The sequence below is a fragment of the Mchenga conophoros genome, linkage group LG17 (assembly GCF_057382185.1).
Source record: "Mchenga conophoros isolate Kocher_MC1m ecotype Shallow Benthic linkage group LG17, M_conophoros_male_GT1.1, whole genome shotgun sequence".
Lineage (NCBI taxonomy): Eukaryota > Metazoa > Chordata > Actinopteri > Cichliformes > Cichlidae > Mchenga > Mchenga conophoros.
In genome coordinates, this window is record NC_140542.1 from 1,939,935 (window position 1) to 1,956,895 (window position 16,961).

Here is a 16,961-nt window from a genome sequence, read left to right on the forward strand (position 1 = left end):
AGTATCTGGGCCACAGCAGTAAACATAAACACAGCTGGTGGCTGGTACAAGGAGAAGGTGAGAGCAGGAGCACATATGCTGTGTCTCCAATTAGAGAGCATGATCCATGACTACAAACACACACGGCTGGGTCAGACCTCAATAAGAGTGTGTGTCTGAAACAGAGGGAAGAGAGCGCGTGCACACGCGTGGCCTGAGCGATGAGCGGGTTTCTCACTAATGAGGCTGAACTCTGCTTTAACTCCCGCAGAGATTCACCTTCTGATGGAATGAGGCTGTGTCCACACATGCACACGTACCGGAGAGCACAAACAAAATGGAAGAACAGGATGAAGACGTAAAGCTGCCAATCGCCTTCCCCTGTAGGCGGGGATAAAGTTCCCCTGAATGGGATGTTGTTGCACTGCAGGGCAAAGACACAGCAGTGCCACACCCAGTCATTCACAGACTCCAGGCTCCAGGAGGGGAGAGAAAATGCTGCGAGACGTAAGGAGGTGGAATGAAACGGCGCAAAATAGGCAGAACTTCTTCACTGCACCGCCGACTACACGCACACGACCTCCACAAGGAAAACCGGATCTCAGTTTGAAACGGAAAAACTTCCAGAACAGCCATTTAGCTGTTTCATCCTCCACTTATGTACAAAACAAGCATCGTCTCCAAATTTGGTTTCTATCAGTTACATTACAAAGCATTGGTTTAGCTCACCGGGATGAGCGGGCCATATGGCTGAGAGTGAGGGCAAAAGTTCAAATCTGAGCCATGTCTCTGCTTTCCTTTAGAAGAAAGACAAGTGGATGATGTTTGAAGGCAACTCTTTAACATGAATGAAATGCGTGACTGGAGATCAGCATAAGAACCTGCAGAAGGAGCTGCTGGGTGGATGGTGGGTGCACAAAACACTGAAGCCTTCTGCGGCTCGGTACATTAATGCAGCCCGTACCATACTCTGTCTGCCTCCAGAGTGTTTCTGTTAATGAACCACAATCTTTGTATAAAGAGTTAGCGAGTGTGATCCACCATGTGATGGTGTCACAACAGCCTGGACATCAGGGCTGCCACAAACGATTATTTTGATAGTCGACTAATCAGATCATTGGACGTGAAGCGCAGCGCTTCTTGCACCAGCAGTATCTGCTCTTATATAACTATCATTAGCTTACAGCTTTAAGTGTTTAAGGTGCTCACTAAAAATAAAGACAAGATGATAGTTTATTAAACTTTTAATGACATTTGCAGATTGTTTTGGTGAAGTTTAATAAACTCAGCCGTCTGCTCCTTGCTATCTAAAATATAACAGGACACCGGAGTAAGTTCTGGAGCATCTCACACTTCTGATAATCAGTTTTCTGTTTGACGTTTATTCAGCTGCGTGAAAACTAACTTTAATCTCAGCCAAACCGATTTACTCAGGAACAAATAAAATACTAAAAAAAAGCCAAACAATAACATTTTAAAGTTATGAGTAAGTGTAAGTGACTTATAAATCATGTTTAACCTAAGTAGCCAAAGACCACGGGGGTCAGAAAACGACATGCCAGGAGTTCGCTGTTCTCGCCGGCTCTAGAGACCCTCGAGCTCCCGGCTTGCTATCGAGCTAGTGGGTAACAGACGTCTCCGAAAAGGTCGGAGCGCTTTTGCAAATATGTGATGTCTTGATAAACCGAGGAGATATTTGAGGTTTACACAGCTACATTCTCGCCTGAAAATATGTTAAAAGTTTATTTTGTGACCCAGAAAGAATAATAAGAGTAACATTAAAACAAGTAGCTGCCGCCATTGTTGGAAACTGGAATTGGCTGGGCTGCGCTATGAATTCTGGGATAGGAAAACATCAGACGTTTACAGTGTGAAAGACGAGACTTCAAACTGGGAGTCCTGGGTCGGAGGAAACTGATCCCAACTGCGTGACTCAATCCGGCCTAAGCCAAACACACTGTACTCATGGCCTATTTTCAGTAGCTCCCCCTGGAGTGGGTGTGTCCACATACAATCAAGGTGTAATAATACCTCAGTCACAGCTTAAGTGATGAACATGTGAATCTATCAACAACTATAATAAAACATACACAAATGTGAAAGGGGGTCATTCTACATATCAGCCATTATTTTGGTGTCTTTTGATGGTGATAATACTAGAACATATTTTTAGGATATGATGTTACTCCTACTCAAGCAAAAGCTCCAAGTACTTGATCCACACAGGGAAAGAAAGTTAATCAGAATTTAGAGTTTTCAGTGGCCTAATTACATGAAAACAAGCTGTGTAAACCTGGAAAGTACAGACAGAACAATAAGTCATACACAGCGCCAACACTCACACTGCGTCCACGCTCCGCTCACTCCTTTCCCCTTCAGCCTCTCTGGCTCTACGGCGCCTCATGCCTGTGTGCTATCATTCATAGTGCAACACTACTCAAAGTGTCATCATACTATCTGTGACTCAACAGGCTAACCCCCACCTATGCCTCCCATCCATCTTATCTATCTGCACTCGGGATTTTAGAGTGTTTGTATGAGAGAGCTCTAAGCCAGCCACACTGCAGACAAATGCTGCGTCCTCAAATAACAGAACAGTACACGAAGCATTAGAAGCATGCCTGTGGTTCACCCTCACACAGCGTGGGCTGCGTGTGTGTGCGGCAGGTGCGAGTACACAGAAGGAAGTGACTTGGAGATCCGGAATTCCATCGGAATTCAGTTTCGATGGTGGGAAGTCGTAAATTGCATGACGCAGACTCGATATAATCATCACCACACACCACAGCTGACCCTTTGTGTGTGTACACAGAACATACGTGTGTGTTTGTCCAGCCAGCCGTGCGCTCACGTTGAACCTTTACCCACTTCTGTGTCACTCCATCATAGTTCCGCTTCCATGATTTTCCTGACTCTTACACTGAAATGAAAAGCGCTCCGAGGTGTTAGCCGACTGATGTGTCGGGCACGCTCAAATAGAAATTCAGGTGAACGGTGATGCTTACGTTAATTTCACGCTGGCACTATGGAAAACAGTGGATCAGACCACACCATCGCATTATTGCAACGATGTCCATGGAACGTGTGATTTCATTACCTGTGAAGTAACTATTTCAAAGACGTGCACCGGCTGGGTCTGTGACCTCTCACTGTCAGCAACCAGCTTCAAAGCGACGTTGGTGCATCGAGATGCTGATGAGATACCGATAAGGCCGAATCCGTCTGTTTGCTGCCGGTTAGCAGTAAAATACAATCCAGTCGGCATTAACGTGAAATCCGTTTGTGATAATACAGCGATTAGCTGTAAAAAAACAACACTGCATACACAGAAACTCAGTTAAACTGAAATTCACATCAACTTCTCACACTCTCAGGCCGGCCTCACAGGTCTGAAGCACAAACAGTTACAAAAAGACACTCAGCACAAAGTCAGCTTGCTTTTTTATATATAATCAGAACAAAACCAACTGGCAATCTGCTGAGACAAGGACGCCATCGCAAAGACGACGAGTTGAGCTCATTAGCACAGATCAGTTCAGATCTGTAAATGTTCAAACAGCAGCCATGGGTGTGGTTAGGTCTATAGGTGATTTTGAAAAGTTACAGTAGGAGTGGTTAGGGTGGGGGTGTCACACAGTTTGCATGTATGATTTCAATATTCTCCTCCTTATATTTTCACCTTGAGAAAGGAACTCATTTGCACAAATACATATGCAACTAATCTCTGTCTCTCTTCCACAGCATGTCTTTATCCTGTCTTCCTTCTCTCACCCCAACCAATCACAGCAGATGGCCCCGCCCCTCCCTGAGCCTGGTTCTGCCGGAGGTTTCTTCCTGTTAAAAGGAGTTTTTCACACTGTTGTTGTGATTTGGCGCTGTATAAATAAAACTGAATTGAACTGAAAATCTTACATAATCTTGTAAATACTGGCAGTACTTTTATCCACACCAAAACAGTTCCTGCGAGTCCAACACATTAGTAAATCTTAGTACAATCAGTTTTTAGGGGCTTTTTTTCTACCAGCTGAAATTAGCATTTTATATAAAAACAGTAAATTATTCATTAATTTCTCAGACCTGATGGATGGGTCCATCTTTCATACCATCTACTTTGAACACATACTGTTCATGAATACAATCCCAAATAGTGTTAGCAGCTACAGCTAATATCTGCTGATCACTGTCAGCCCAGGTTGCTTCTGTTCAATGTGCTAATTTAGCATTAGCATCAGCCTCATATAGCGTTTATCATCCTTACTGTCACTGTTAGCAGAGTCAGCGCCTTAACGTTTACACCTGAAACTACCTGAAAGGCTCAACCCTGTGGTGAAAGGGTATATTACAATAGATGGACTATATATTTTCTAGCAGTTCTAAATGCTGTCTCTCATTATACAAATATATTCTCTAGGATTAAGCCATGAAACACCAGCTTGCACTTGTCAGATTATTCAGATGGAGTGAGCTGTGGAATGCATCAAGAATAGTTGCTAGATGATTTGGAGCATGTTTAAAACTGTGTATCTAATATATATGCATATTTGTGTTGTTCCTAATAATCACCATAATAACGCTGGTCCACGATCAACACTGTAACGTTGTGATGTCATAGCGTTGGAATTTGTAGGAAACCTTTGTTGATATAAAAGTCTCTTCTGGAACAAATAATGAGACTTTCAGGTGTTTTCTTTATTAATCTATGAGCTATAACTAATATATTATAATCCTGGGTTTCATGTTAGCCAAATTTAGGTTACTCCAGTTGGCTTTCTTGTGATGTTTTAAGAGCATTAGCTAACTTCCTGGCTAATGCTAACAGATGACATCAGCTCCAGTGTTGATTCTGGACAAACACTCTGGTGATGCCACAGGAACAAAGTCGACACGGGGATCAGATGGCGTGATTGAAACCCTCTATATGTTTAACCACAAATCTGAAACAGCTCTCAGCTGTGATATACTGCGACCAGCATGCAGGGGAACAAACTGCAGTGCAACAGATGAGATATTTGTGCTTTTCTCCCGGCTGGTGAGGATCACTCGCTGCTGCTTTTGCAACACGCTGCCTGCTCTGTCTTGTCAGTGTCGACGTTACCACGTATGAATTTGTTCTTTTCACTGTGCGAGAAAATAAATGTGTGGCACTGAGGACGTGTGAATAGTGCCAACTGTGTGAGCTCTGTTTCAGTTTGCAAGAAACCCCACACCTATGTTTTATTGCAGAAAGGACCTACATACCCAGCTAGTATATATGTCACTTCACCAACAGCTCAAGATAAATTTTAAAGCTTCAAACACTTTGATGTACTTCCTTTCTTTCACTTTATCTGTTCCGATCAGAGTAAACACCCACTAAACCAAGCCCTCAACACAATAGATTTGATGCTCCTCATTTCCTCCTGTCACTCATCTCCCTCAATTTATCTCTCAACATTCTCATCTTCCTGTCCAGCTCACGTGATGCATGATGGCAAACACACACACCCAAAACTAAGCTGTAAAGGCCACGCAGTGTGGTAAGGAGGCAAAGTTCACAGTGTGAGGGAGTGGCATGCTGTGTAAGGGCCACGGGAACACATACACACAGTTTCACAACAGGTGGGATCACGCTGTTCGCCCACACACACATTCTTTTCGTTCCACAGCCAGGTAAACATCAGAGAGGAGAAGCACAAAGACCTAACACACGTCAGGTTGAACCATGAAATGCATTTTCATCCTGGTGTTTAATGAACTGGAGACATGATTACAAGAAGTGTATCGTACAAAGACGCTCAAACACACACGGACCTTTTAGCCAGGGGTGCGTCATTCCAGTGCCGTTTGCTGATTTGAAGCCCAAAAGGCATCTGCAGCATGCATTTGCCTCCAGCAGAGCCTGCAGAAAGAGAGAGAGACCACACGGTTACATAAGAAGTCGCTGTGAAACAGCATCTTTGTAGTGATCAGCAGTCAGTCAGCCTCGCTGAAAACGATGCAGACGTTACATAAACGCCATTCAACATAAATAAACACAGACAGGGCAAGAACTGAAGCCATGAATTACACATAATGCAATCAGATTAAGAGAATCATATATCGGCTTCTCTCTTCAGATGGGATTTTCACGACACAGCTCTCCTCTGCATCTCGACAGAATCACCAGCTCGGACCTTTAACCTCCTCCCTGCTGCTTGGTCGTATATGCATTAAAGCACATGATGCAAATTGTTTAGGATGGGGACGTGGAAGATGGAAATGTGATGAGATGAAGCATGACTCATCGGAGTGTAACGTGTGGGACCTTTGGACAGGCTTAATAAAGATTTAGCTTAAGCTAGCAGGTGAAGAGCAAAGAGCGACTTCCACTGAGAACACGTGTGAAGCTTAAGTCAGCAGTAAGTCTGGCTCCAGGAAACACGATGGCGGCTGCTACACAGAGTCCAGAATCGATGAAATCACTCGAGCCCAGCTTTGCAAAAATGTTGTAATCTTTAACACGTGTTAGCATGATGTATAAAACTACAAATACAAAACAAAGTTTAAGAAATATTCATTAGGTTAGCTAACCGTTCAATGGTTAGCTAGCAAGTGTTGTAAACCGGCAACCATGGCAATCTGATAGCAACTGAAGCTACTGCAATGATGTTTTTGGTGCAAACAAAGCCCTCTTTGCAGGCAGTTTCACGCAGGGGCAGCAACAAGTCATCACCCACTTGGGGAATACACATTTTTCCTTAGCGACTGGAGATTGCCAGGGGTCACCAACTCGTCTCTAGGCCCATGTGACTGAAGCCTTAGTTTATCCAGAGGTCGATGGAGCGTGCAAGGCTGTAAGACTGTAACGTCATTACAATGTTTCACTTTCTGCACAACTGAATTTTTAATTTCAAATGAAAGATGAAATCCTGTGACCAACAGCTGACACTTGAGCTGCTGACTGCTGGTTTCCCACACCAAGGGGACAAACCTGCAGAGTGTGATGGACTGAGGGAGAAGGCACACGGCCCTGGTTGCAGAGCAGCACAGAGGTAGCATTGTTCTCGTTGCCCTTGGACTCACAGACATTTATCCCCAGGGTTTGACAGAGAGGAATATCAGCCATGCACGAGAGTGAAATGTAGAGCAGCCCGCTGGCTCAGGGACGTGCCGCAGCTTCAGTGACTTTTGAGCATTAATGTAATGCAGTGTTAACATGAGCACAGCCAGGAGGGCATAGTCAGCATATCACTGGCTGGAGGGAGACGTCAATCACCACCAGTGCTAAATAAGGCAATGCTATGACAATCCTCCTTTTCCTCCCAGCCCTCTTGGAGCTGTGGTTAGGTGTGTGTGTGTGTGTGTGTGTGTGTGTGTGTGTGTGTGTGTGTGTGTGTGTGTGTGTGGTTTAATCTCAGGGCGTTCTGCTGCATCATGTTCTTGAGGTGCATCTGACAGATGCTCTGGAAGCTGCCAGGAATGTGCTTTTTGGCATCAGCGTGAAACTTTGACTGCACTCAGCACACACACACACACACACACACACACACACACACACACACACACACACTGACATGCAGGGCTTTTCTCTCAATCTTCTCACTGTGCCTGCCTTTTCACTTATGTGGCTATTTATCTCAGCACACAGCAACCCTTCACACAGAGCAGACTTCACAAGCCCCACCTCGGACACCCATCTGTTGTTCCCTGTATTAAAAGTGAACAGTGCTGTATAACATAAACCTGCATCACATTTCTCATATTTCACTGTTAAAACTCCAACAGCTGCACTAAAATGAAGGGAAAACACCTCATTTCAATTCTGAAAGTCCACGACTTTCACAAGCAGTTACAGGTTCACAAGTTGAATTCATGTCTGAGGTTTGCTATGAAGGTTATTTTAATGTTTAAATATATAAGAATCGTTTCAGATCAAGTCAAAGACGACACATTCGATTCAGTCCTGCTAATTCATCTGGATAAATGTAAAAGTGAGTACAGTGAACACAACACATCCTCCTCGCCCAAACTGAAAGACGCTGCTATCAAACATCAGAGCAGAAACATCGAGAGAAAAATGAGGAATTAAATATTGGTTCCAGTAATTCTGATGAATCCTCTTTCAGATTTCTAGTCAGACATAATCCACCTACCTTGCTGCAGCGTGACATTGCCGGCATGTGAAGCAAAAGAAATTAAACTTTCATCCAAAGAAAGCTTCAAGTATTTGACTGTTGAGGACAGCTTGCCGTGACAGACAAGTCCATCAGCATCTCACAATCAGTCACTGCGGTTACTTGCTCCACCTAAGGCATATCCTCACCCAAACTAGTGCCCGCATTTGCACTGCAGCTCCAAAGCTCGTTTCGCTAATCTGCAGAGTGAGGTCGTCAAAAACTCCCAAACTATAGCAAATATTTAAACGATTGGATGATGATTAAGATTGTTTGAGCAGAGCTCTTTAATAGTGTTTCCCATTAAATGCAGTCAGGTAAAAGTCCCCCACTGGGGTATTTTTCTTGACTAAATAAGTACGCTTCGATACTGTGGTCAGTTGTGCTTTCTGACTAATTCTCTACATCGTCTATTTTCATGAAGACATGAAAGTACTGGCTGAGGTGAGCGCTGCCAACACTGCATGTGTTACTGAAATATTTGATGAATGAAACTGCGAGTGTGTGCGTAGTTCCACATCATCACTCGTTACTACTCTCAGGTGAAAACCCCACAGCAGGCTGTCGAACGGTCGTTAAAACCATCGGCGCACCGGCAGTTTGAGTCATAGCCAAACAGACCAACGCTGACACTCATTACAATAGTTCTCTCTTGGTTATCTCAGAGTTTGTGTGCCTTCCTCCCACTGTAAGGACTAACCTGCTGAAAGCACGTCGAGAGGAAAAAAGAGAGAGAGACTTCTCATTTTCATTTCAGGGTGGAACGGAAACGAGACAGATGTGTATCAAGTGAGCCTGAGACATATTTGGGTTTCGTTGCACAAAGTGCAATTAGGACTGCGCTGCTCAACTATTTAAATGTGTGATTTCAAGTAACTAGTAGTAACTAGTAATTACTAAAGAGTGACAGTCAACCTGGCAACACTCCAATATTTATTTATTCAAACATGGAACAGTTCATTTCATCCAGAAAACGAATACGTGTAAGACTCAACCCTGTTTCAGAAATAACTTCATAAACTTAATAAACAGTAAAAGAGCAAATCTAGACCAGTTTCATGAGGATTTATGTGCAAATTGTCATGACCATTGCCACGACCCCTCCTCGGTTCAGAACCTACTGATGCATCCCTGCTAGATTTCATCCCTGGGGTTTATAAAGAAAGGCCTGAAAAACGAATGGATCCATCCTGCCTTGTATTAACGGTTCAGGCTGATAGTGGTGGTGTAATGGTGTGGGAGATACTTTCTTCCACTAATACCAAGTGAGCATGACAGCCTACCTGCTATCGTTGCTGACCGTGTCATTCAATCTATGGCCGACAGCTGCCTTTGGCCGAACAGCGTGTCACAAAGCTCAAATCATCTCAAACTGGTTTCTTGGACGTGAATGAGTTCACTGTACTCAAATGGCCTCCACAGTCGCCAGATCCCAACCCAGCAGAGCGTCTTTGGGGTCTGCTGGAACGGGAGATTCACGTTGTCACGCAGTAACCATGTGACTCCCTATGAACCAAAATGTATCCATCTACACAACGAATTGAGGCACTTCTGAAACTACAAGGGGTCCAACTAGTAAAAGTGTATATAAAATGAAATCGAATAGAAACGGCTTGATTATATTTTCACATACTGAGGAAATCTTATAGACAGAGTTCTTGGTAAAAACACTCGATGTGGAAACTTACAGCATTATATTCAGGTTTTCTCGCTGCTGCGACCTCAGTGATCGTACTCGCTTCCGCCCACAACGCAGCTTCGCCTACACCAATAAATGGACATCTTCCTGAAGTGACACCTTTGGGTATGAAAATGAGCTTCAGATCAAAGTGAAATAAAAACATTCTTCAAATTCAGTGACCAGTAGCGATAGATTTAACGCAGGAACAGTGAATACCGGTGGAAGTTTTGTTTCAGAAGCTTCATAACAAGGGGACAAGCTGCAGTTTATTGACTGACCCTCGAGACTGCGATACATTTGACCTCTGTTGGTATTAAAAAATATATATATTGCAAGTTCAAAAGATCTCTTTTGGGGACAATGGACCAAAGTTATGCACGCACAATATACAAGAACATGAGAGCTCATGGCGATGACTGTATGTTTTATTTGTTACGTATCGGAAATAAAATCCACTAAGCAGAACCTCTGTAACCACTATCTACTAAAAAAACCACTGCAAATGACTTCTTCTCTGCTGCAGCTTATTGAAAAGTACAACAACCACATGAGCTCCTCTCAAACAAAGTGGAACAAATTTGTGTGAGGCAAATCGAGTCGCTGAGCAGTGCTTAGAAGTCAAAGGCAATGAGCACGACCTGAGATCATGCACAGATACATGATGTAAAACTCTGCTGTTCTCAGAGGATGCATCCTACAAACACGTGTGCACTTTGACCCCAGACCCTGCTGCCACGCTGCCTCGGTGGGACAGAAAAACAGTCCAGCAGCGAACACGATACTTTGATCTTTAAATAAGAGCCGGCAGGCAGACAAAACAACCTCGATCCAGGAATACTCACAGCTGGAATTTGGATCTTCTCATTTTTACTCTCCTCTCCTGGTTGATTTTGACATCACAGGAGCACTCGCGCTGCCTGGCATGATCATCAATGAAAAGAGGAGCATGAGTCAGAGGTAGCAGCCCACTCAACAACCACAAACACACACGCAGAGAGTTCTAAGTAACCGACCATGCTTACGTATATGTATCTATATCTATATCTGTGTGTGCACAGTGTTCCTTTGAAGTGTTCACCTGGGTTACTAGATGAATCATAGCAACAAGGCAGATAAGGCTGAGAGGTTATGGTCTCTGGCTTTGAACACAAACATAAATGCACATATTTTGTGTATAGGGGAGAAACATAATTACCGTCATCACTCAGGCAGACTGACGTCAAAAGCAAAAAGATGTTTTTGAAAAAAAGAAAATGACAACGTGAAACTGAGCCATCGATCAGCCTCATCTGCATAACCTGAACCTGAGCTGGAAAGTCCCACACACAGTCAAAGTTTCTTAGAACAAGTGCTGAGAGCATCCTGAAGACACACTACGAAGAATATCAGCAGCCGCAGCCACAGATCTAACCCAGGAGAACCAATGAGCAGCAGGCAGGGTGCACTCTTGGTGCGCTGTCAGTAATATTACCCAACGTCTTGTTCCTGCAGATGGGTGGTGCAATCTGGTTTTATTAGCATCAAAACAGCAGGTTACACAGCAGCTCAGGGGTGAAAGCATGAAAATACCTGTCACTGCATTCAGGCCAAGTGGTCAAGCTCCAAAGCAAAGAATAAAACTGAATGAAGAGGTTATAATAATGAAGAGCTCCAGCAGTTTGAGAGATGATAGACAGCAAGGGCAGAGAGAGACGGGCAAAACACGACAGATCCAGGACGTCAACAACAGGCATCACATTTCATGGTTCACACCCTAAAAATCAAGTTCCAATAGCTTAATGTGCTCAGTCACAAGGCAAAGATGTCGCTGCATATCTGAGTAGCAGAGTAACAAAGTGACAGAGTCAGTAACAGGATCTGGGTCACAGACTGAGTTAACTGAGCCGCAAAGTAACTGATCGGCTAAAGTCACCAATTCACTGGCACATACTGTGTGTCATTTAAACCGAAGCTAGATTTACACATTTTATGCGTTCACAAATTTGGACAATTTGGATTTCTCCTTTCTGTTTGGAAACATTAGAAAACGCCGAATCCTTGAGCTAGTTTATCGAGCGCTGGCACGCCATGTGCCGATGAGCCGGTTCGTCTACAAGACTCGCCGAGCTGACGTGGCCCATAACGGACTTGACCGCAGAGATCTGCAGCTGTGTTCGGATTACTTGCATCTTCACAGAAGCACACTTCCTGCCACATATTTTCTGAAGATATTTTGATCCTATCACATTGAACAACTTGTCTTTGGCATCTCACGCAAGTTTCAAACCACTGCAAGATGACTTTCAGGACATTTCCACAAAAATCAGTGCAATGCCTGACAGTTTCTTTTTAAATTGTGAAATATGCAGAGCCTCTGGAATCCTTTGAAGTGTATGTAGTGATGCAACTCACACGTGAAAATGCTGGATTTCCAAAATAAAAGCACTAAACGAGTAAGAATTCCCTTTAAAGGTCTTAAATGCAATTTCAATTCTTTTTAAAAAGTGGTGAAAAAAACAAAACAAAATGATGAGCTGACTTTCCTCTTCATGCATTCTTCTCCCGATTACACGTTTATGAATCAGCAAAAACGTAATGACTTGCACTCTGCATCAACGGCTCTTGAGCAGCGTGTGCTCGGCATCTTAACTGAACGACATCACCAGCTAAAAGCCGCATCAAAACCATCTAACTGTCCGTGTCAGCAGCGAGGTCATATCTCGATCCCATTATGAGTATTTCTGATTGTTCCCCAAACACAAAGTAGGCCTACAACAAAAAAGAGCTTACAGGAAAGGGCCCGAGATTTGTCAGGTCTTTGATACTGATACACATTTCCAACTGGACGTCTCTCGGATTTTGTTCCCGTCTTACAGATGTTCCTCTTCTCCCCACTTAGTTCTCATCTCTTTGTCTGAAACTTTGAATAGTTTTTATTGATTGCTACAGTGCTGTCAGGTCATCAGTGTTCATTCAGGGTGCAGTGTTCAGGGTACTTGGTATAAACATGCGGGTGTAAGTGCATGAAATAAAATGCATTAGGAACTGGAGAGTAACTGGAAGGAAAAAGGAGAACACGAGAACAATGGTGCACCGTGTCTTTATAAGCCAGTGATCAACCTGTTTGACCCTCATTCTCCATCATTCAGCAGTTTCATTCGTTATGGTCTATACTTATGTTTTTTAATAAACCTGAATATAATGCTGTGCCATGAAATTCAGATTTGGAATTTCAGGGATGGCAAATATGTGAACTAAAGCTGGGCGTCCTCACCTGCTCTACCAGCCTGTTAAACACGGTGATATTATAAATAATGCTGAATAATAAACACTTTAAAAAATGCCAGAAATCCATATGAATTCATGATATATCAGTATTGAAGCTCAGATATTCATAGCTTATATAGATGTTGAACCAACTTCCACCACAACAGCCAGGATGAACGGACCAGCCCACGGTGGGGAAACTGAGGCCTTCACACCTCACAGGTGTGGAAATTATAATAAAGGGTTTAGAAATCAGGATATTGTTCAGTGTCTGTGTTCCTACATGGAAAAGATATAAATCTTATAAAGTTTGTATCTGTCTTGTGTGAAACTTGTATGAAAAGCATACAAGAGTGAAAACAGATATAAGATCCCTTGAAAAATTATATAATGAAACTTGTATGTTTTGTATACTTACTAAAATAATATATGAAAGTAATGAGAAATTGGCCACTTTCATGAGTAAATCATAGAAGTTTTTTCTTTTCCATATGGGTTACTTTAGCACTCAAGACACTTAAACAGAAACTCGACGATCGCCTGTTTGTCATTCGATTGCACATTGTGACCGATATCAGAAGTTTCAGTTTCAGAAAGCAGAGCTGGTGATGGTCTGTTACTTCTGCCGTACCAGGAGCTCAGCTATTTCTGTCTTTCAGCCAGCAGAGTTTCTGGTGTGGTTTAACCGGTAATTAACGGCTCCTTGAGGCAAACCCAGTCAACCGTTACAGATTTTCTGAGGTCAAGTATCAAATTGACTGCAATGTGAGAAAACCCTTTCAGAGCATATAACAGAGCTGCTTTCTTCTATGCGTTTACATGGTGTGTTTACATGTGTGCGCCCCGTAAACTTTAGAAATGTCTTCATTTCATAATTTCATTAATGAGATGTGCCGACTCGACTACACCTGCAGAGGCAATGATAGATTACTCTCCACTGGGCACGTCACAATAGTTCACCAACTTAATATGTCTAGCCTGATGGATGTGATCACATGTGCGGTCACATACAACACTTGAGCAATAATGAAAACTAAATTACATTTACCAAAATACAAAGACACCACCAACAGACAGAAAGCAGGATTTTGGTTTAGTGTCAGTTTCCTAGTACAGGATGTTCCCGTTTGCCAGGCAGTCTCCGTGCTTTGCTTTATAAGCGCTCTCTTTTTTGATCCTGGTCATGTTTTCAGATTTTGCCGCAGCTGGTCCCTCTGTCATCTGCTGGCGTAGCTCCATCATTTGATTACAGTCTTGATTAATAGAGCATTTCGGTTGAAGTCGATATTTCTGAGTTCCTAGTTGGAATTTTCAAGTGGAACTGGGAAAGTCGGAGTCACCCCACCAAACTTTGCCTTCCATTCTGCTAGGAACCATAAGGAGGTCTGCAGTCTTAAGAAATGCTCTGTTAGGGTAATATGCGGTCTTTAAGACACAGCAGGATGTTTAGAGATTCAGATGTGCAGGGAAGGATTTTAAATGCAGAGAAGCTAATGTGAGAGAAATGTGCTCTCTCTTTCCAGTCAGGACTCTTCCTGCAGCGTTTTGGATCAACTGAAGGAGTTTCATGGACCTTTCAGAGCAACCTTATAATATTAAATTATAATAAGCTTAGAAGTAATAAATGTATGCTCTAGTTTTTTGACAGGATGAGGCTAATTTTCATTCAGATGAATGAAGGCTGCACATTTGTTTAGTGTATGCTGAATGCTCCTGGTCAGAACAGTTACTTGCAGGGTCACTAAAGAGCAACGTAATGAAATCTAAAGTCAGTGTTTGGACAGACGCCATGATTCTTTAGTACAACAACCTCAGTTTGATCTGAATTCAGAAGTAGGAAGTTAGAGGTCCCTTATAGAGGCCTCTGTGTCTTCATGTCTGAAGTTTAACTAGTTTATTTGCACCATCCAGCTTCATGCACAGATAAAGCTGGGCATCATCTGCAAAGCAGTGCAAATATATGTAATGTTTCATAATAATATTTCCCGAGGGAAGCGGCGCGTATATAAAAAAGCCTGGAAAAAAGCTCGTAACACTTCATGTTTTATAAATGTGTACGACTTCAAGAATATATTACACAACACTAGTAAATAACGAGTATGAACGATATATGTGGAATCATTTTTATAATACTTGTGTCCATGATCACTGACACTCGTGGACACAGACATCAGCAGCTACTAATTATCAGCGGTGACTGTTTGTTCCATAGCTGCGGAAACAGCTTTTACTGGGTTTCTTTAACACGGAGGAAATTCTTTAACTCCGAGGCTTCCAAGGCAAGTTCTGAAAAAAATCATCATAACAAGGAGCTCACATTAGTCCTAAGAAAAAGGAAACATTGTTTCTTAGTCAATTAAGTAAACTTAATTTTGTGCAATGTCTAAAATATAAAATGTGCTTATGTTGCAGCTGTAGCACTGTGCACAAAGCGGACACTATCGCGTGCACGATGACTTGTTTGCATCTATCTGTGCGGGTTGTAGAATTCACCCACAAGAACTGAATTAATATCTGCACCCATAAAATGAACGTATGACGTATGTCCAAAATATCATAGCAGAGTAAGAGACGCAAAGATGTCCCCATGTTTAATAGAGTGAAGGCACAGTGGCTGACCGAACCTCACGAATGCAAACCGTCTGGTTCTTATAACCCCTGTACCTAAAAGTGCTGTATACAACTTCCATCCATCCATCCATTCACTTCTGCTTCTCCTTTTCAGGGTCGCGGGGGGCGCTGGAGCCTATCCCAGCTGTCATAGGGCGAGAGGCGGGGTACACCCTGGGCAGGTCGCCAGTCTGTCACAGGGCCAACACACAGAGACAGACAACCATTCGTGCTCACATTCATTCGCACATTCACACCTAGTGACAATTTGGATTATCCAGTTATGTATACAACTTGTCTCTGTTAATACAAGCACGTATTCCTATGATTAAATGCTTTGCATCCAAAATCCTAATGATGCATCATAGGTTAACATTTTGCCCAAGAACATTTGGCATTCTGCGCGGGATCGAACCACCAACCTTCCCATTACAGACACCTTGGTTCTAAGTGTTGACTTGCTAGTTAGCTGTTAGGAATCCAGCTAACTCTGCTGGAGACTGGACAAAAAACACTTTTATTCAAGAATTATACCACTGCTTCACGTCTAACCACAGAAAACCACAGCTCTCATGTCCTCATGCAGATGGACCAACAGAATGTGATTAAAACAACTGATAAAAAAGTAGAATTACTAAAGGAAAAACCCGCATAAATTATCTGTAGAAGCTGCTGAGCAACAATGTGCCAACAGAGCAGCTCGGGTGCTCCTTGGGACTGATTTACATGGATCTGGAATGCTGGTGGACGTGTGGAATACCACTCTTCAAAAAGACATTGTTTGGTGTTGTGATGATCACTGTTGTCAGCTCTGTTTAATGGTTAAACTGTGGTCAAAGTGACGGTGATCATCCTCATCACTGTGCCCTATGAACAGGTCCTTACCATCCTGGAATAGAGCACTACCATCGGCAAATAACAGAATAATGACCAATGGAACCGAGGGGACGTGAAGTGAAGCCACACCATACTGCAAAATGTCCCTGACTCATAAAAAACCACCAGGTCCCATCAGTGTAGGGGTTTTTCTTCCCCTTTCATTTAAGTCCAAATTTAATTGAAGTGTTCTTATATAAGTTTCAGTTTACTAAATTCCAAAGCTCTCTGTAATAAACACCAATAAATATGCTGAGATCATTTGCAGGAACTCCCTTCAGTGCTTCCCTTTAGTTTAGTTAATCCTGTGTGGAATTCAAGAAAGATCTATTTAGTGGGCCTTGCCCAAATTGACCGATCAATGCATCTACTGGGTTTTTATCTGTTTGTTTGTTTTAAATCAAGGTGGACTGTAGCTATGGTGGACCTTCAAGGAG

At 42.9% G+C, this 16,961-nt stretch overlaps 1 protein-coding gene across 3 annotated transcripts in view; it reads right to left on the minus strand.

Moving 5' to 3' along the window:
- The window catches only part of LOC146554847 (uncharacterized), a 57,989-nt gene that overhangs the window by 23,686 nt on the left and 17,342 nt on the right, over positions 1-16,961 (minus strand). For 2 of the 3 annotated variants that reach the window (XR_014889344.1, XM_085253035.1), the window contains exon 2: positions 5,770-5,857. Coding sequence is in view for 2 of the 3 variants with exons in the window: in XM_085253035.1 (XP_085109161.1) it covers positions 5,770-5,857 (88 nt within the window). In the remaining variant the exon portion in view is untranslated. Of the gene's footprint in view, positions 1-3,706; positions 3,814-5,769; positions 5,858-16,961 lie in introns of those variants that run through there. The other variant, XM_085253034.1, reaches the window with a different exon arrangement.